Source organism: Alosa sapidissima, chromosome 1, assembly GCF_018492685.1.
Source record: "Alosa sapidissima isolate fAloSap1 chromosome 1, fAloSap1.pri, whole genome shotgun sequence".
Classification (NCBI taxonomy): Eukaryota; Metazoa; Chordata; class Actinopteri; order Clupeiformes; family Clupeidae; genus Alosa; species Alosa sapidissima.
The window spans coordinates 54,399,598-54,420,437 of record NC_055957.1 but is presented as its reverse complement, the minus strand read 5'-3'; the positions used below and the strand labels follow the sequence as shown (position 1 = coordinate 54,420,437).

Below are 20,840 nucleotides of genomic sequence, written 5' to 3'. Positions count from 1 at the left end.
TATCAAACGTTGGGCGCTTGGCACAAAAAGGTGATTCTTATGTTTCTTAATCAGTCATGGGTGTGTTTTGGGTGTAACATCCTTTAAACCAATGAAAATTACATCTGACATTCCCTTTAACAGCAAGCAGCGCAACGTCAAACAGTGCATCGGTATTTTGATGGTCAGCGGTGCATGTGTTTGACATTGCTTGCTAAGGGCTGCTTACATCGTGACTAGGGATGGGCATCGTTAAGAAATTATCGATATCGATGCCATTGTCGAGTCTGCTTGTCGATGCGATTCCTTATCGATTCCCGTACCATTTGCTGAACACTTATAGGATGGCTTTGAAAAAAAAAAATCAAGTGTGCAATAACAATACAGAAGTTGAATACTTTAAAATTTCTAAAAAAGTAAACATTTCTAAAACAAAGCTTTGTATTGGAATCGTTAGTGGAATCGTTAACGTTTGGATGTGTACGATTCCGATGGATCGGAACATTTGGAACCGGTTCTTTTACCGATACCTGGAACCGATTCCCAAGCCTAATCGTGACAGTGCATCTTCAGCTGTGCTTTAGATGTGCCTTTCACTATACAGAAAATCAGGTTTATCTCGGTCAGTGCCGTAATAATTTTTAGACGGTGTAAGATAGCGATTTTTGGATCATGCACCAGACCACACCTTCTGCCACACCCCTGGGCGCAAGGCTTAATAAAAGTGAAGTGCATGGCGAACAATTTGAGTGTAAGATAGGAATAAGCTTTGCGTCGGGATATGAATAAGCTTTGCGCCATGTTTTGGATTGTCAAAATAGAGCCCACAATAATGTATATTCAACTATATTCTGTGCAATTCACTATCTTTGCACTGTGTTCTTTGCCTGCTGCACTAGACATGGTAAAAACTGTGAATCATCCATTGTTTATTAATTCGATTTTCAAAAAGCATCTTTAGGCTAAAGTACCTGCGCACTGGCAAATTTAGGACAGACTCCCATCTCTCTTGCCCTTTTCTTAGTAAGAGTTGTTTTAGCAGAAAGCAGAGAAAACCTTCAGTTAGAACTTTTTAGTGTGATTTAGGAATATTCTAAGCAGTAAGATGAAATGCTTTTCAAATACAAGCCCAGTTTTAGTTACAGAATGTCAGGTTATTTCTGATGACACTACTACATGTATATATTACACAGAAATTTGTGATAGTAGTTATTAATTGCAGTTTACATTTAAACAAGCACTTATTTACTTTTTACAGTACAGATATTTGAACATTTCTTACACACATAAAATCTGAAAAAATCTGGTTGTTAATGAAAAGGAATATTGAGGATTGCACACATAAGCGTTGACATAGAGAAAGAGGAGATACAGGACAGAATCAGATAACAGATGAACTCCGCAAATTATATTTGTAATGCAATATTATATTGAAAATATAAAATTCCCAGATTGAACCCACTAAAGAGTTTGTATACTGATCATTAAGAAATGTCTTAACCGATTAATTAAGAATAGTACATACATTAATTGGACATGAGTCACTCACAAGCAACACCCTAATCGCTTCCCACTTACCTTGAGTTATTCTGGCAGATACCATCTCAGTAATCTGGGTGGTGAGTTTCTGTAGGAACTCTTCTGTGCCCACTCCACCAAGATAGGCAAGTCTGCTCTCTTCAGCTAAGTTAAACAAAAAAATGAGAACTGTAAGTATATGAAATGTGTGTATTATTAGATCCCTCACACTACAGAGTTTGAAAAACTAACCTTTGCTTGCCTCCTCTTCTGGTGGACTTATAGTGATGCCAAGTACCCTTGTAAACGTACAAACATTTAATGTTGATTCATAATAACATAACATAGGAACCACTCCTGCAATGTATATGTTTTCATATAAAGCATGAATTAAATTGTGAACTGTTTTGTTCTGATACTCACTCTGATGTGATTTTATCCTTCTTCTCTGGTGACACTATAAAATAAGTATTCATTCATTAGGTCCACTATAATACCATTACTCTTATTATTCATTTTCTAAGGTGTTTTTTTATGCACGGCTGATGGGCCTGCTAAAAGCTTTCAGTGGTTTATTGCAAAAAGACAAAATTATGCTGTACTTATATATTGAACTAGACATATATACTCAGAAATCATATACCTGTTTAAGATAACAATATTAAAATGAATAATACACAACTGAACTGTCATCCCTAATACACACCTTCCTCCACCTCAAGGTGGGCAGTACAGACAGATTGACCAGCCTTGTTGGTGGCAATGCAAGTGTAGGTTCCTGTGTACTCTTTTCCTACATCCATTAGGATCAGGTTGTGCTGCAAGCCTGAGCTGGCCACCTTGTAACCCTTAGTTTCTGGCTTGATCCAGAGTACATCTTCTCCAGACTCCTCTTTCAGCCAAGAGACCATAGGAGAGGGGGAGCCTTGAGAATAGAGAGGATGAGCAAGACGAAAGGATGTAAGCCTACTAGATTTACATAACAGTGGTAAACTAGAGATAAGTAGACAAGAAAATAGAAAACATAAATGTCCACAAGAAAATGGGGGAAGGGGGGCCAACTCTGCTTTAATAATAATAATAATAATAATAATATAAATTAGCACTAGTCAATATTCAAATTGGGCTGATGGTCTTCCTTCATATCTGCAGTCCTGCTTTGTCATGGCTTAGTTGCTGTTCCACAACCTACCAGCATACTCATTGATTTCTATTCAGTTTCAATGAGAAAATAAGTAATTAAAAAACCAGTCTGTCTATCAAGAAACGAGTGAATAACAATCTATGTGCATTACCGCAGACCTATGATATACAAGAGTTATAGAATAGAGTCCATATCTTGAAAACTTTAGGTAGAGTTTAGGTAGGGAAAACTGGGGGAATACAATCAAATCAGTAAAAAGTAAAATTTACAGAGAACAATATCTGATTGCTTGCACAATCACATAATAATTATTATGTCACCAGTACCTTCGACTTTCACTGACAGAGTAATGCTTGCACCCTGCTTCACATTCCTGTTATTGAACCTTTCCAGGAATCGTGGGGGCAGAAGTGGTTCTTTTGAATCTTTGAAAGGAGTAATGATGAAAATACAGCTGTCACAATTTGCTTTGTGATTAACTTCAATGTGTAGTTCAGCAAAAATCAAATAACCATGATTTTTAAAAAAAATCTTTACATAGGTAATCCTTCACTACACCAATCATGTGTCATTAGAGACACTTGGGGGAAAGGGGGAAAAAGACTGAGAAGAGACTGAACACAGATATACTGCCTTATGCAAAATGGAATTCGTCTAATGAATGTGTCCATAATACATATTAGGGGAGAGGCGGGACAGCTGAAACACTTTTTAATTAAACGTAATTTACAAAGCGATCGTACCACATTGAAAGCTAAATTTGGTCACTAGTAACCTACATCTGTCCTCTGTCAAATACAAATGCATTTTCAGCTTTGAACAAAACCGTTCAGGAATTATTACAGCAAAAGTGGGACGTGCGTAATGTTTCATTCGTCCCTCCTGGTCGGGACAGCTGAAACAACATAAGGGGACGAATGAAACATACAGATTAAGCCATATAAACGTCCCACAACTTCAACATTTTACTACATATCATGAGATTGTTGCAGGGCTATACGTCTTCGTGCATGTCTGTTAACAACTCATTGCCATCATCGTGAAGCGTGTATGAAGCTTTTTTTTAAATATCATGCCATATGGATGATTCTGCCATGTTTATATCTAGAACGGTAAGCTTTCCCATTTATATCATGTTTATATTGTTGAAAATGTCGTTTCACTAGGTTTTTTTGTGGGTTAGGCCACTGCACATCCAAATAAGTAGGCTTAACGACCCACCGGCCGTCAGTCTCCATATTATAACATGGGGAAACTCAACCCCCTGCCTGGTGGGCCCAAATGTATTTTCATCTTCCTAAAACTGTTTTTCCATGTCTCACCTCCATAAATGATTGTTTAAACACAGATATTTGTGCATTTAATTAAAATGCATGGAGTTACTGCCTGGTCGGGACGATTGAAACTCTTGTTTCAATCGTCCCGACACAGACATATGTCACTATAGCTTGTTTTGCTTTCCATGTAAATAGTGTTAATTTCGTCAGACGAGACGAGAGGAAATATGTTCGTCAACAACCTTTTTTTTCATGACTAAGACGAGACGACGACGAGACGGCACTAATGTCCTGAAACACTGACTAAGACTATCTTAAGATGCATTATTGTTGACGAAAAAAGACGAGACTAAAATGTTTTGCATGAAATAAAAAATAAGATAAAACCTCTCTTCATTTTCGTCTACAAAATGAGAAGACAGAATATCTAGCTGTTACATTTTCAAAATATTCCGAATGAGTTCATGCTCCTGTAGGCTAGTCTACGTGCTGTTGCTGCAACCCTGTGGCTGCAACACGAAACTACATGGAAGAAGAACACTGGAGATTTCTGCCAGAGTTAAGCTAACTACCTAAGCTTTATGCCACAATGCTACATACCCAGAAGTTGAAGCTTCTCTCATACAAATTAACATCCCCCAGAATGTACATACGAAAATGTTCAGCATGTAATGTCAACTATTTAACTAGTTACACTGATGATGCAAAGTTTGCTAGCAAGTAAGCTAATATGGAAAGTTCGCTAGCAAGTTAGCTATGGCTAAGATGGAGAATTTGTTTGGGGAATGTGTTGCGTTTGAGTGCATATCGCCATCTAGCTTGGCGGAGTAAAACATTAATACTTGGGTCTACGACAGTGTTTCTCAAACTTTTTCAGACGAAGGACCACTTAACAAACCCTAGCTAAAAAAAAAGAAAGATTAGACCTACTTCAACAGTATATCAGTCTACACAATAGGCCTACTCACTGAACCACCTTGCTTATTGTCTTTGCACTTTGCTTATTGTGTCAGAGGATTCATATGATTTAAACTGGCATATCTTACATAGACAGTGTTGCAGAACTGTTTGGATTTACATACAAGTTGGTTCAATATTGCAAACAACTCATCTATATTATATTTTACCACGTCTGCTCGTGGACCACTTGGGATAGCTTGCGGACCACCAGTAGTCCCCGGACCACACTTTGAGAAACACTGGTCTACGAATATCATGACAGTGGTCCAGTCAAATCTTTTACTGTCTATGGTCAAATCCCAGCTGAGCTATAATTGTAGCTTGACTTACCTGTGCATGTAAACATACTGACTGACAAAAAATCTTAATGAATAATTATAACAGACGAGTAGCTCTGTGGACACACAATATTGTTGGAAAATTGAGATGTGTGAAACACTATTTGACTCAAATGGTAATCAGAAATAATTTGTTATAAAAAAAGACTAAAATGTTTTGACTAAAACTGACTAAGACTAAGATACCTTTAGTTTTCATTTGACTAAAACTAGACTAAAATGACGAGACTTTTAGTCGACTAAAACTTGACTAACAAAAATGATATTTGAATGACTAAATATGACAAAGACTAAAAAGGACATTTCGTCACAAGACTAAGACTAAGACTAAATTAAAAATAGGTGACAAAATTAACACTACATGTAAACAAGCATGCGATATGAAAGTCTGGGATTGTGGCGAACACTAAATGGTCTACTGAATAAGCATTAAGTTGAACCTTTAAATGAAAAACACTCATTAATAATCAAAAAAATTTAACTGCTAATGAAGTTTACTTTTGCGCATCAAAACTCGTTTATCTCCTGTAACTCTGTGATAAAATGACATAGCAGGAAGATATTGGGCTCATAGAAGGAGGTTAACATGCTCTGTGTTTTGACCGAAGGACGTCTGTCTATCATCATTACACTCGGAGAAAACTGGAATGTTTCATTTGTCCCGTCTTTCAATCGTCCCGGCTCTTCCCTACAGTACATAGTATTTACTGTGTAACATTAATATTGATAATGAATTAATTCAATCAATTATTCACATCTATATCATGAATTAATTGAGAATCATAATGTGGAATAATCCCTTTGATATATCTATTAAATCCATGTTGAAGTAGAATCTAAATAATAACACCCTTGCTAACTTTAGACAGACAACAAGCATAGGTTTTTTAAATTACATATCTACCTTTGGCTCTTTTATCCTCTGGTAAACATTCTCCAGGTGCTATAATTAGGAAATGAGCAGATAGATACAAATTCATCAGTTTTATGTCACAATTAGATAAGGTATAGTATACATTTCCCAACAGAAAGGTCTTAGACACTATACCCATAACAATCATCCTAGCGGAGGAGTAGGCTGATCCTGCTGAATTGCTGATGTAGGCAGAGTACTCTCCAGTGTCTTCACGTGTCACCTCTAGGACCTCTATACTGTGCAGATCTCTTTCAGTTGACAGAAGAATTCTGCCCGAAGGCCGCAGAGGACATCCGTCTTTAAACCAGTAAACTCTTGGCCTAGGGTACCCTGTAAAATCCAAAAGAAACAACTGAGAAAGTATTTAGTTCCATCTCCTGTCTTGAACATCAACACCACCACAAAAAAGCCTTTTTATGCTCAAAGTTAAAACCGGATATGGATACAGACTTTCATTTAGAACTAACCTTTGACCTTGACCTGCATTTTAGCTATGGATGCACCAGGGCTGACACGGACATCATGCAACTCATCCAGAACTTGTGGAAGCTGTTCCTCTTCAGCAACTGACTCAAAAGCCTCAGTTTCAGTCCTGCTCAGAAATATAATATATTTGTCAAATAATACACTTTTAAAACAAATGTGTTGAACACAACACAACGTTGTTTTTAACACATATCTGTGTCCAGATAGGGACAACACAGTTTGTGTTGTTAACAACACATTGATTTTGTTATTCGTTACACCGTACCTTATGTGTTGAAAATAACACAACTTGCACTGAAAAGAACACAACTTGAATTGTTTTAACACATCTTTGTGTTTAACACAGTATGCGTCGTTTCCAACACATTCATTTTAAGAGTGTGGGTAGTTTGATTCAATTAGGTTTTGCTAGCTATTGCTATTTACATGATTTAGTGTAATGAGATAGAAAAACTCACCGTGAAACATAACCCTTAGCACTGACATAAGAGGATGTTTCTGTGGCATCAGCTGCTGTATCATAGTCAGAGCTGCAAGACACTGACAGAAGACAGAAGACAAGAAACAATAGTTTAAAGTAGAACAATAAAGTGTTGTTTTTTATTGCACTTAAAACACAAACAACCAAATGAGTTTAAGAAACCTGTTAAGCATACTTACAGTCCACCCTAAGTTCAGCTTTTGTGGAGGCCATGCCACTGTCATTCTCTGCCATACAGCGGTATACACCCATGTCAGAGGGTAACACTGAAGTGATGATGAGCTGGTGACAACCCTCCTGGTCTTCATTGATCATGTAGTGATCATTCTCCTCCAGCAGCTTCCCATCCTTGAACCAGCGGACCGTGGGGGGTGGCTTACCAATCACTACGCAGTCGAAACTCACTGGGTAACCATCTGGCACATCCTGACTATGGAGCTCAGTCAGGAAAACTGGTGCCGCTAGGACAGCCAAAGGTCAGGAGTACACTATTAAAAACATTTCATTTAAAAAGTACAGTAGGGTATTGGCTAGTTACTAGCAGAAACTTATTGTTTAAAGTTTTAAAACTGTAGCATAAGCCAGGGGTTCCCAAACTTTTCCATGACAAGGCCCCCCAAATACCACTAAGTTCTGGCCAAGGACCCCCTTGATGTGTTATTAAACCCTTCGGCAATACTACGGCAAATGTAAAAATACATTAAGCTAATCCTAATAATTATTTTAGCCACAAGCACTTTGCGATAGAGCATACAGTGTGTAAAAATTGTATTTGGGGCTTTCTGCTATATGAGAGCTATCACTCTACTATTATTCACAGTCATTACCATGGAAAATATAATGTCCAGATATGCGACACAATATTCTAATGGCATTGTATAACAACCCTCATAGTAAAAGGTATATTTTAAATTTTCAAATGTGTTTATTTGTTCCTTTTATTTTTCCTTCCAACTTGCTGAGGCTCCCCTGGCACCCCCTCGCGGCCCCCACTTTGAAAACCACTGGCCTAAGCCATGTTTCCACACTTACTTTTATCTTTTATTCTTTTTTAGCCTACATAAACTGTGTTTCAAACCTGTTTGTTTAATTGTAAATTATGGGTGCTATACCTTTGAGGCTTATAGACTACCCTATACAGACCAATTGCACAGACCTGTGTAACATACAGCTATGTTGGTCCTCAACATACATCAATAATGGCATGCATGGGACAAAAAAAACATGTGCTTCTAATGCGATTCATGCTTTCATGCTTGCATAATGAGGCAACTGTCCAAAATGAGAGGAGTTCCTGGTATCAACAATGTAGTGACACTTTAAATAGAATGAATATTCATACCAGGGGCCCCTGTCATGAATGCAGGTGGCTGGCGATCCTGGGTCGGTGTCTGAGATCCATCTTGAATGTAGCCCATCTTCATGATGCGCAGCTCTACCTTTTGCGGTGGTTTTGCCTCCAAAATAGTTGTTTCCACTGGAACCCCTTGTGCTGTGAACATTTTCTGGAAACGTTGTGATGCCACTTCTGCTTCAGCTCGAGTATCAAAGCGAATGTAAATATAGCGGTCATCCTCACGGTAAGAGTGAGGGTCGGGTGGCTGCAGCTCGCCCTCATCAGCACTTACAAATGACTCCTCCTCAACATTTGGTGGTAGGCGGGTGCGCAGGAGCCGCCTCAGACGCTTGCTGGCCTGCCGTAGTGACTCATCCATCTCACTTCCGGATGAGCTCTCTGGCTCACTATCAGCGCTATAACCATAAGTCAGTGTCAGAGGACGGCGTCCTGATGACTCTCGCAGAGAGCCCACTGTCACTTTGGCACTGTGTGTGGCCACCCCAAACTTATTTGTGACTTCACAAGTATATACACCTGTGTCTTTTGTGGTGGCAGCAGTGACCACAAGAGAACAGGTGCCATCATTATAGATGTCAATGTGGTGGTGCTTGCCATCAACTAGTGAGTCATTGTCCTTAAGCCATCGAACCTTGTCTGGTTTGCTGTCAGTAACACATTCCAAATGAATGGTACTGTTGGGCTCTTTGGTCTGATCCTTGAAAACCTCTTTGAAGATTGGTCGCATGTCCTTTCGTGCCTTATATCCCTTGAAGGCAGCCTGGATTTTGATAGCAGCCTCAAGCAGCTCTGGTTCATTTTCATTGTCGATGTCTAAGGCAGTGGTCTCTGCTGTTGTCTGTTGCTCTTCTATCTTGATCTCACAGGCTTTCTCTGAGGAGATGGTCTCAGTTTGATGAGCGGTAGTAGATATGCTCGTCTTTTTGAGGTAGGTGACAAGAGAAGGTGTGCCACTAACAGTGTCATCATCAGAGCTGATATAAAGGTTGGGTTCTGGGGTTAATTTTAGTTCATCAGGCTTTGTTTCATCTTTGGTTACACCGTCCTCTTTACGTTTTTCTTTACCATCTTCCTCAGGGATGGAATCAAGAGTGGGCTCACGGCTCATGCGCCTCTTCTTAGCAACTGCATCCCAGAGTGCATGCAGATCACCTTCAGAGGCAGCTTCGGGAGGCAGACTGGGTTGGCTGCCCTCTCCTGGCTCTACCTGTGAGACCTCAGTGGCTTCTCCTGCAATAACGTTAAGTCAGAACTCAACAAATACCCCTTTCAGTTTTTGTTAGTTGAGGTTTAAGACAAACATGCAAAAGTAAGGCAATGCAGCCAGAGCAATAAATAACTGAAATGTGAAGCACAGAAGAATTTTTAAGAATAAGAATTTCTAAAAGGATTCTGTAAACCATGGACACATTTCCTATTATTTACACCAGGCACTGAGGGCCAGATGTACTAACGCTTTTGCGCCCACTTCAGGCGTATTTGTTTCGCAATGTGCGTGTAAAATCATTGCGAGGTACTGTATGTACAAACAGGCCGCAATGATGTAAAAGCGCAAACTGCCTGTCGCGGGAGCTGAAAATGGCAAACTGCGTCTTCCGTGTCATGCATATGCATTCATGGGAGGATCCAGGGGAAAGTGGGAGTCTAACGTAAAGAGAGGGGAAGCGTAAAGAGCACTTAATTATGTATTCCACGTCAAAGACAACATAATCGCTATTTAGAGCACTAGTTTTGTATGTCTTTGAACTATCAAAAGCAACCTTAACTTTAGTTGGCCTTTCAAATGTCTTACTTTCAATTTCACGTCATTCACTTAAACTTTCCTACTTGCTAGATTTGACCAATCTTCCATAGCCTACGTGCACAAGTAGTTTGAGTAGAACTACTGATCTTCATTATCTCCCTGCTTGTTGACATCTTATCATGTATGGTAATAATTCATGATCGCTAAACGTTTGATTCTTTTTAATGTTGTTATCAGTTAACTTCGGAACTTGCGGTAATGGGCGGAGAAAGGCAGAGAAAATCTGTGGTTTGTCCATGGCGCTGATAACGCTACCTTCGCAAATGTACGTACATCTAGCCCTGAACCTGCTAAATTTACTCACAAAAATATGAATATGTATGTCGCTACTTCCTGGTAAATATAGCCAAATCCTGATAAATCTTTGACATGATTGAGTCAGTTAGCATTAGTATTCCACCAAATTATGGTGTAAACTAGAAAGTTGAAATCCTTTTCAAACATGTTAAGTTGCATGCTGTCTGCTTTTAATTGTTAAGCTAAAAAGTGTATGTTTTTACAGGTGGCTATTCTAATATCATTCATTTTAATGATATAGGGCCATATGAAGGACAGATTCCACCAGCTTAACGGCTCATAGCTCATCTCGGCTTGTCCCCTGCACTCAGAAATCTGGCGCTAGTTAGCCGATGCTACCAACAGTTTTTCGATGGGGGTGCCTCGGGCATTGGCCTATTCAAATAAATCACTGTTTTACACCATTTACTAGGCTCAAAGTAGCTCCATACTTCATTGGTAGACTTCCGAGCGCCTTGACATTTAAAACAAGACATTGAGAACTTTGAAAAAGCACTGGTAGTTTATTTACAAGATGATTTATACAGACAGTACCTTGAGGAAGTTTACTGTTCGCCGCCATCTTAAATTTAGTCACAATAAGTTGAGCGACGAGTACGAATGAACAGGTATGATAAGGGATCAGATTCCAAAAATAATTCCGTGGAAATGCATGGATTCCAGTTGCTGCTACTGGAAGCAACATCACCAAGTCCACCTTCTACCACCTCAGAAACATCTCATGACTCCGGCCTTCACTCACACATTCAGTAACTGAGACACACCCATGTCTTCATCACCTCCCGTCTGGACTACTGCAATGGTGTCCTGTCTGGACTGCCCACCAAGGCCCTTAGCAGACTCCAGTTTGTCCATAACTCAGCTGCCAGGGTTCTAACCCACACAAAGCCCTGGCAGCATATCACTCCCATCCTCCAACAGTTCCACTGGTTGCCAGTCAAGTCACGCATCACCTAGATCCTCCTGCTCACCTACAAATCTCTCCATGGACTCTCACCACAATACTTCACAGATCTCCTCCACCCCTACACTGTGCTTTCTCTGCCAATGCTCCCACACTCTAAAACAGTCTACCACTCCATGTTCCCTCTGCCCCATCCCTGACCATGTTCAAAAAACACCTCAAAACATGTATTTTCACTAAGTCCTTTGATCCCTAACCCCCCCCCCCCCCCCCCCACCCTGTGTTAAGCGACATTGGCGCTATATATATATATATATATATATATAAGTCCAAGTTATTAGTATTATTAGAAGAATTCAGTAACTCCTACCATTTACATCTCTAATTAAATAACAGGAAAGACTTTTACCTGACATGCCCCTTAAATAATCAATTAGCGCTGAGGTCACTTTTGAAAATGTTTTTGGAGGCTTGATGCCTCTCTTACCATCCTTCTCACCGTGCGTGGGGGCAAGATAAAAATGGGTCTTTGCCCAAGCAAATTTGTCACATTTCCAGTTGATTAGAACCTTTTCATTCCTGTTTTAACCGTACACAGTGCCATTTTCAACCAAGTACCTAGTTTTTATAGCTGTTCCCTGAGTTTCTTTTTATTTAAATTTAGTGTATTCTCTTGTCTTTCCTACATTGGAAAATGACTAGGGGATTTAACCTCTCTGTCACTTTATTTTCATACCTTAGTGAAAAAGAAATGCATGAACTATTGCTGAAAGTTAAGACACTATGATTGATTACATTTTATCATATTAGATTTTCTAGGGGTGTCAATAATTGTGGACTGTGTTTTTGTTAAAAATATTTCTTTCATTCTGAGATATTCCTTCTTCTCATATATTGTGCTTCCATTCAAGATTGGGTTTTTCCTCATTGTAAGATTACAATAAATGACCAAATGATGATTTCTTATACCGGTTTTTAGTCAACTTTACCATGGGTGCCAATAATTCACTTTAGCAGGGTTAGGGTGCTTACCTTGTTGAAAGCAAAAAGAGCAAGAATAAACTGTAAACTGGATCATGCAGATTCCTGAGGCAACCATATGACACAGTGCATGTGACTCCTATTCTCATTACAGTTTGGCTGGAGTGGGTTTGGTATAATAATACATGCCTGCAGCTATATACCAAAGGTGACTCTGAAGTGATTTGACTGAAAAAGAACTCCATAATGGTGCTTTAAAGCATACAACCCTCCCGTATGGACTAAAGGATGTACCTTCTATGGTCTTAGAGGTCTCAGCCTCTAGGTAGGAAGCCTCAGTGAGTTGAGTCTTGATGCTGTCCACTTGTTTAGTTACAGACACTGGCATTTCTGATAGGAAAACAAAATGGTAAATCACTACCTTTCTTAGAAATTGATTTAACAGCAAATGCCCAACTTCTGTTTTCTTAATCAAATATTTACAAGCAGGAACAGGTATTTATCTCACCAAGCTGCACAGTCTGGGGCAGTTGAATTGGCTCTCCGATTCCTGCGCGGTTAATGGCAGCTACACGAAAGCAATACCCTATGCCAGGGATGAGGTCCCCTACAATAAACTCTGTGTTGCACACAGGCTCAGAGTGGCATGGCAACCAGAGGGCACTGTCTACCTGACGCATTTCCACTCTATAGCCAAGGATGGTGCTGCCCCCATCATGAAGAGGTGTGAACCAGGACAGGGTCGCTGAGTCTTTGGTTTTGCTCACCAACTCAGGATCCTCAGGGGGATCAGGAGGACCTTGAAAAGGAGAAACAAAATAACACTGAGAAGGTTAGTTCACTTATAAACACTCCCATATTGTGAACAGACACTAGTGAGCTAGAATACTAACCAATAACAGTGAGCTTAGCCATAGATATGGCATCTTGTGCAGCAAATGTAATCTCTTGAGTTGTCTGAGTTTGGACCGCCTTCAGGGAGAGTCTGTAAGTACAGCCATCTGAACTTATGGTCCTGTTGTCATCTGGATTAACCTCTGCTCCGTTAACGTACCAAGTCACCTCGCTTTCTGCCACCACCTCATTCAACACACATGCAAACTCCACTTGTTCACCAACCAAAGCCTCTCTGTCTTTAAGAGCTGTCATTATCTTCAGCTGCAAACCTAAAAAAATAATATATAATGAGCATGGCCTCAAAACCTCACTTAATAAAGAGTATATACAGTCCTACATTTTAATGGGTTTTTTATGGAGTCAGATAGCTTCCTTTATTATGCGAGTGCATAAAGAATGAAAACAAGTGCAGATTCAGGAATCGAGAGCGTAAATGCAGAAACTAAGGGGTGAAACATCATCTCTGAATAAAACTGTTATCACAACTGTAACAATTATGATTGAGAGCACAGAAATGATGTTTGCATCGGGCAGCTCTGTCTTCTGCTCGCTCTCGCTTTTAAAACTTCTACGCTCTCGGTGTAATTTTTCCAACTGGAAACACGTCATGGATTAAGGCATCATCAGATGGTCACCCTGTGTGTCGATTGAACTGCGAATTGAAACTGCTAACGTGACTGTAATTGATCATTTATTTAATAATATATAATTCAACTTAACATCAATAGCACTAGCACCTGTTCTTGTGAAGCAGAAGCATCCGTTGCACCATATCGCCATATCGATTGATGGGTGTCGATCTTCTGATCGAGTTGTGACAGTTGTATTACAGTTGTGATAACAGTTTTAGCCTATTCACCACAAGATTATGTATTGCCCCTCAGTTTCTGTATTCACACTCTCGATTCCGGAATCTGCACTCGTTTTCATTCTTTATGCGCTCGCATAATAAAGGCAGCTATCTGACTCATAGTTTTTATCAACATCCCCAAAATATATACCCTGTGTACTGGTAAAGGTTACTGCAGTAATAGACCTCTTAAGTTTGCCTACAAAAAAGCAGCCATCTTTGACATCCGGGATCTGGCGATTTTTCCTATGGGAAAATAACATGGGGATTTTGAATTTTCGCACCTGTTAAATTCTGGCGGGGATGAAAAAGTCTGAAATGCAAAAAACACATTTTTGTCCTCTGCCTTCGAGTGGATACTGTGATCTCCGGTACGTGAAGGCAGCACACTTAGATTTTTGCTACCCCAGAGCTAACTTGCAATGCAACTTGCCATAGGTAGTTAGCTCCAATTAACAACCGGATCTCCTTATATGGGCAAAGATGGCCGTTTTGTTTCTTTTTTGTTGACGAACTTCAGAGTTCTATGATTCTTGAGGAACTAAAGTTCACCTTTGACAGACAGCATGGCAGTAGTGGAGGCAGGGCCAGCCTGGAAGGTCACAGTACTGTCACCAGCACACAGTTCCTTCAGAAGGAGGAGGTGTCGTCGGCCACTTTCAAATGACACAATCTCCGCACTAGGTGACTCCGAAACAGGTTTCCCATTTATCAGCCAAATGACATCTTTGGTTTCAGGGCGGGAAAGAGAACACTCAAACAGAGCCTCCCCTCCATCTATTGCCTCGACATTCTCCAGACCCTGGACAATGTCAATGGGTTTAGCTATGGAAGGGTGAGAAAAATGGTAGCAATGAACAAAAATGGACAACACATATTCTTGCACGGAGTTTCAGTTTATATAGTGTAAAGTATAACAAAGTAAAGGACCTCGGATAAGTACACAGTGAAAAAAAGTAATAATAGAAAAAGGTAGAACAGTGTTCATGGTTGAAGTGAGGTCAACTGAAGGTCTCACATTCCTTTACGTTGTTTTACATAATGTGGCGATCAAACCTGATCCCTTATAATAAAATATAGAATGAAAACATAGCCACTACATATGGGATATATTCGAAATCTATAAATAACAGCCCAGGTAACACTGTCCCCGCCTAAAGCAACATTAACGCAACGTCCAAAATGCCAAAACGCCTTGGCTAATTGCAGAGTCTCCTAGGGGTCAAAGCGGACACCAAATTGCTTGTGCAATCTCACAATTACGTCCCTAAGTCCATGTACCAAGTTTGGTCTCGATACATGAAAGCATTCCTAATATATGACCCTACTTCGGATTTGGCAGCTATGCCGCTGATTTTGTTTGGCTATGACGGGCAAACGCTTTCAAAAATCAAAAATCCTTTGACTAAATTTCGTGAGGCTTGGTCTGAGGATCATGTATGTCAAGGAGGATTTTGTGGAGATCAGACCAAATTTGTCACCTGTGAAAGTTTAGTTTCACTTTCGATAAAATCCAATATGGCGGAACAACGGCAATTATAGTCAGTGACGCCATGTTCTTGAGCAACTTACACCAGTTCTGACCAGAACTAACAGAGTTGGACTGGTGGTGAAATCTCAAAAGGTCTAGGAGCAGGAGCTGACTAAAAAATGCGGACAGGAATAATAACTAGAAGCATTTCCAAGGAACTGCAAAGTGTGCTTGCTCAGGTGCAGTTCACCAACGGGAGCAGACAGTGCAAAATGCTCCGCTGAACTTGGCTTGATTCAAGGATTCCAACAGAAACAAGAACCTTGACGTCACAGGGTGCGTTGGAATCGGCTTGGTCCAAGGATTCCAGAAGTATCTGAGTTTTGAAAATCGGGCATACAGTGGGCAGTGCTTTGACTTGGCCAGCTTCCCTCGCGGTCCGCGCACGGGATCACGCGGCATCACGCGACTTTAATTTGTATTTTTCCAGTGACGCTGCAACGACGCTGCAACAACCGGCAGAGGTCTCAAGTGAGCAGGGTGTCTCGTAAAAAGAAATGGAGCTGGAAAACCCCACACAGGCTTCACTACAGACTTTAGCAGGCTGGTTTAGAAATAATTTAATAGCCATAAATATGCCTGCCCTGCCCTAATAAAGAAATATTTGGTTAACGGCGAGTGAATCCCGTTTGCAGCCGTAGAACAAACGCAGGACAAATTAAACATTCTGGTTTTCTCCGAGTGCAACGATGATAGACAGACATCATTTGGACAAAATATAGAGCATATTAACCTCCGTTGCTCAGCCAAATGCCTTCCTGTTACGTCCTGTTATCACGGAGTTACTGGCGATAAACTATTTTTGATGGTCACAAGTTTTGACCAGTTTTGACACGGTGTTCGGGGGTTCCATGTTCCGTGTTGTGCATGCATTACTTGAAAAGAACTAGCTCCAGTTGTATGTATGAACTATGAAAATTGAACAACTTGAAGCTACATCTATCATGTGTGAACATGCTTAACAAAATATGGTAACAAAACATGGGAACTAAACGTGCATTACGAATATAATCAGTGGGAGCCCTGTGCTTGTTTCCCTGCAACAAGAAGGTTCCATCTGGGGGTGATGGAAGACAGTGACACCCTCAGTGTGTTTGAAATGTCCAGTCGATTGCGCAATTTGGTCTTAGTTGCAGTCATTGCCGAAAACCTGGCCTCGCATAGATACGTGGTGGGAAATGGTAGCAACGTTTTCAGCGCTTTGACGGCTATCTCGGGATATTCCGCTTTGGTTTTCATCCAAAAACCCGCCAGAGAGGTTTCCTCATAGCCTACACACTCTTAAGACCTCCGTCATTTGCAATTTCGATCAACTGCTCTTCCTCCTGCGCTGACAAGTTAGGACTATTCGGGATATTGACAAATGGGTTGCGGACCCACTCATTGGTTTGCCGTGGATCTTTGGAGGATGGGAAGTAACGCTCAAACTCATTTGAAAGCGCAACAAGGTGACCGCGCACCAGCTGCGAGAGAAAGGGCCCTGCCTCAGTCTCTCCCAAAACCCCCACTACTGTTTGGAACATATCAAATACACCCCGATCCACTCGTCGTACCCACAAATCAAGCTTGGCTTTAAATGCAGCGGCTTTATCTGCCAGTTTAAAGACAGTCGTCATTCTCCCCTGAAGTGACAGGTTGAGGTCATTAAGCAACTCGAATATGTCACACAGGTAAGCGAGTTTTGACACCCAGCCCTCGTCACTAAAATATGCAGCTAACGGTGACTTTTTTTCTGTAAGAAATCTCTGCAGCCGCTCTCGCACTCTCTCTCAACACTCTGGCCAGTGACCTGCAACCAACCAACTTGGATAGCGTACCACGGTGACCCATTCACCCTCTCTAACAACTGTGCCTCAATGTCCTCTGACATATCATCATTTCGCCTATGGACAGTGCTTGCAGAAAACGGTACCTGAGCTATTTTTTTAGCTGCAGCCTCCCCAAGGAGTTCATTGCACATGCCTTTACCAGCAGGCAGAATTAACTCTTCCCCAATAGTAAAGGGCTTCTTAGATTAAGCAATCCGACTAGCCACTATGAGGCTTTTAGCGCAGCCACGTTCACCGATGTGGTTGCTTTACGCACTACCCAGTAAACAAAATAAAGTCCTGGCGACGTCCCCTAAAGGTCCCCTGGCGAACGTCACCTCCTCGGCATTGTGTAGGGTTCCCTTTACGTCCCGCGGACCTCTGTTCGGGAGGTCTAAAAGACGTCCACGAGACTTTAAGAGGACGTCCTGTAATGGTCACCGCGACGTTATGCGCGCGACGTTTATATTTCCGCGATGGTAAAAAAAAAAAAAAAACACGAAGCGTGATTTGGTATGGTATTACATCCTGCAAATCTCAGCGTTGCTAGGAGAGAGGTAGACGGAACATGAACACGCATTAATGACATGTTATACAACTACGCAATCAACTTTACTCACCTCATATTTTCACGCATGTATGAAATCACGTCCTCCGAATGCATTACACTGATGATGAGTAGACATGGACATTTATACCGGGCTAGGATGTGCTGCTTTCACATCTACGGTGTCATTTTCTTAATAAACTAATACGATGTTTTAATGGGCATTTCCCGTAGCATATTGTTCAAAACATCATCAGAGTAGGCCTAGGCTAGCCTAAGATAAATTGTTAAAACCATATTGTTTCAATTTTAAAAACTAATAATAGCCAAAAATTCTAAATGAATCGCAATGCATGCTGGGAAGCAAAACTCAACATGAAATAAAGTACATGAAACATAACTAGAATGCATTACGTTATATCCACTCGTTTTCTTGGACCTGCTGTAATCAAACAGGGACAGCCTGTAAATGTAAGCCTTTCTTCCTGGAACATTGCAGATAAAGAAAAATGTATCGTTTTCTCTAGGCTATGAATGCTCTTTATAGCCAACTTTAAGATGAAATAAATAGATTCTGATGTTTCCATTCTATATCATTGTTTTATTAATAAACAGTAAGGCTCTGGTGAGGCAGATAGCTTCTGCTTCTCGTTAGAAATCTCATCGAATATATGTGCACTCTTTGCTGTTTCCACAAGGAGCTGCTGTAACATTGGGGACAGCTAGGCCTATGCGTGACACTTTTAAACGCGAGCATGCGTCAAATAACTTACAATGACATTTAAATAAGTCATAAAGAAGCAGTATCCTTAATTCTTCTGCAATGTAGAGCTAGATCGTTTTGCTTTACAAAATTAAGTAGTCACTTCTGTTGCTAGACAACCCTAAACAAATGCTACGTGGTCTGTTTTTAACATTTCTCTAGTTTTATTGCATCGTATTCAGCACCAAAAGCCGGCTCAGTCCCAATTCGGCCGTGTGTGTGTTTCTGAAAATAAAACAGATAATAAGTACGTGACTACGTTAAATAAACCACTGCCTATTTAGAGCATGTTACATGCATCACGTAATGACAGTTATCTGAAGAAAAGCGCATTGTAGGCTAAGCCAGAAGATAAGAACAGCGACTTTGCTAACGTTACACCAAGCATCACATCAGCTAACATTTTGATAAAATCCCTTCCCTAGTTTGTAACGTTATGCATTAACGTTAAACTCAAAATGTATGTGCTACATAATTCGGCATGTCTGCATGAATTATGTAGCACATACTTTTGAGTTTAACGTTAACCCTTTGGTAGAACCATATGTCTACTTTGCATAGACGCACAACTTCATAAACTGTATGATATGTTGCCTTAGACTACGGTAGGCTAATGCAGCTACTGCTAGAGACTAGATAGATAGATAGGCTACTTTAGTCATCCCCAGATGTATAACGTGAAGTCGTGCATGGATGTGATGTCTCCGTCCTGCAGGTGGTAGCCAGAGCACTCTCAACTCCGCTGCCATGTGTGAATAAACAAACGTCCCCCCCATGTCCCCGGTATAACGTTATTGTCGGGTCCTTAGGAGGTATTTGAAATGACCAAATGCAAATGTCATCCGAGGGACCTGACGGTGACGTCCCCAGAAAGTCCTGCACCGGACGTCACGCAATAACCAAACGATAACTTGCTCCGGACGTCAATAAGGTCACCGGAACATCCGCTAGAGAACATGACGTTCGGGACCAATTGGGGACGTTGTGAATGTCGGCATGAGGTCCGGGGGACGTCCCGTGTTTGTCGGGTAGTTTTTTGTCCTTCTTGCTCGCGTTTCTTACGCTCAAAGAACTCAAGGGGTTTGTCTTTAAGTGTAGGATGCTTGGACTCTAGATGTCGAATTAGCTTTGATGGTTTCATTGCTTTGTTTGACAACTTATCGCCAAATACCACACATAAAGGACTTGGTGCATGCGAGTCACCGGTCTCTGCGAAACCATATTTTAAATATGACTCGTCATATTTCGTAGTGAAAGACCCCTTCTTTTTCTTTGAGGTATCTGGCTCACCATCGTCAGTGGGTATTATTGCGAATGTGACATTATTGCGAATTAAATTGAGTTTATTTAGTTTGCATGCATTTTTTTAAAACTCTTGTCTACGGCCCTGTTAGGAATGTCCCGCGGCATGGTGGTTGGGGACCGCTCTATAACATAGCCAGGTGGTCGCAACTCACAAAAGTAAAGCAGATAGAAAGAAATCTAGCCTACAATACGCAGACAGCTTCATGCGCACTGTGCTTTATGATTGTTGGCTTCTGATGGTATCTTGCTAATTCACTGAATTGCATTAGGTGACACAAATGGTATTGCCTTTATCTTATAACTCCTTGTCTGAGCGACTACCAGGCCTATGGTTTTTAAAAGTCAGATGTTCCCTGACAAAGACATTCGAAAATTAAGAATGTTTATTGACTTGAAAAATACACTAATTTTGGCAAACTCCCTTCATTCAACCCTTGAAGACATCATGGTCTGGTGCGCTATGTAGATCGTTTCTCGTACCATGTAATTTCTCAGAATTTAGGTCTACTAGGCCTACAATAATGTCATCACCAAATACATCTTTTATTTTTAGTTGATCAACCACAAAGAGTAGCATAGGCCTACTGTGCACAGTGCACTGACGACTGTAGCAGCCCAAGGTAACCAGTTGTTGTAGATGAGGCAACCCCTTGTTTCAGATAGCCTGGACAACATGTTACCTGGGTGTTGCCTACGT

The 20,840-nt window shown here is 40.7% G+C and overlaps 1 protein-coding gene across 14 annotated transcripts in view; it reads right to left on the bottom strand.

The window, feature by feature from the left end:
• The window catches only part of obscnb (obscurin, cytoskeletal calmodulin and titin-interacting RhoGEF b), a 196,347-nt gene that overhangs the window by 33,150 nt on the left and 142,357 nt on the right, over positions 1–20,840 (bottom strand). For all 14 annotated transcript variants that reach the window (XM_042109107.1, XM_042109123.1, XM_042109138.1 and 11 more), the window contains 15 exons: positions 14,742–15,014; positions 13,336–13,608; positions 12,951–13,241; positions 12,737–12,832; positions 8,442–9,686; positions 7,279–7,560; positions 7,077–7,158; positions 6,600–6,724; positions 6,265–6,462; positions 6,121–6,159; positions 2,968–3,066; positions 2,204–2,422; positions 1,921–1,954; positions 1,750–1,796; positions 1,558–1,662 (listed from right to left, as the gene is read on the bottom strand). In XM_042109107.1, the coding sequence (XP_041965041.1) occupies positions 1,558–1,662; positions 1,750–1,796; positions 1,921–1,954; positions 2,204–2,422; positions 2,968–3,066; positions 6,121–6,159; positions 6,265–6,462; positions 6,600–6,724; positions 7,077–7,158; positions 7,279–7,560; positions 8,442–9,686; positions 12,737–12,832; positions 12,951–13,241; positions 13,336–13,608; positions 14,742–15,014 (3,408 nt within the window). The remainder of the gene's footprint in view (positions 1–1,557; positions 1,663–1,749; positions 1,797–1,920; positions 1,955–2,203; positions 2,423–2,967; positions 3,067–6,120; positions 6,160–6,264; positions 6,463–6,599; positions 6,725–7,076; positions 7,159–7,278; positions 7,561–8,441; positions 9,687–12,736; positions 12,833–12,950; positions 13,242–13,335; positions 13,609–14,741; positions 15,015–20,840) is intronic.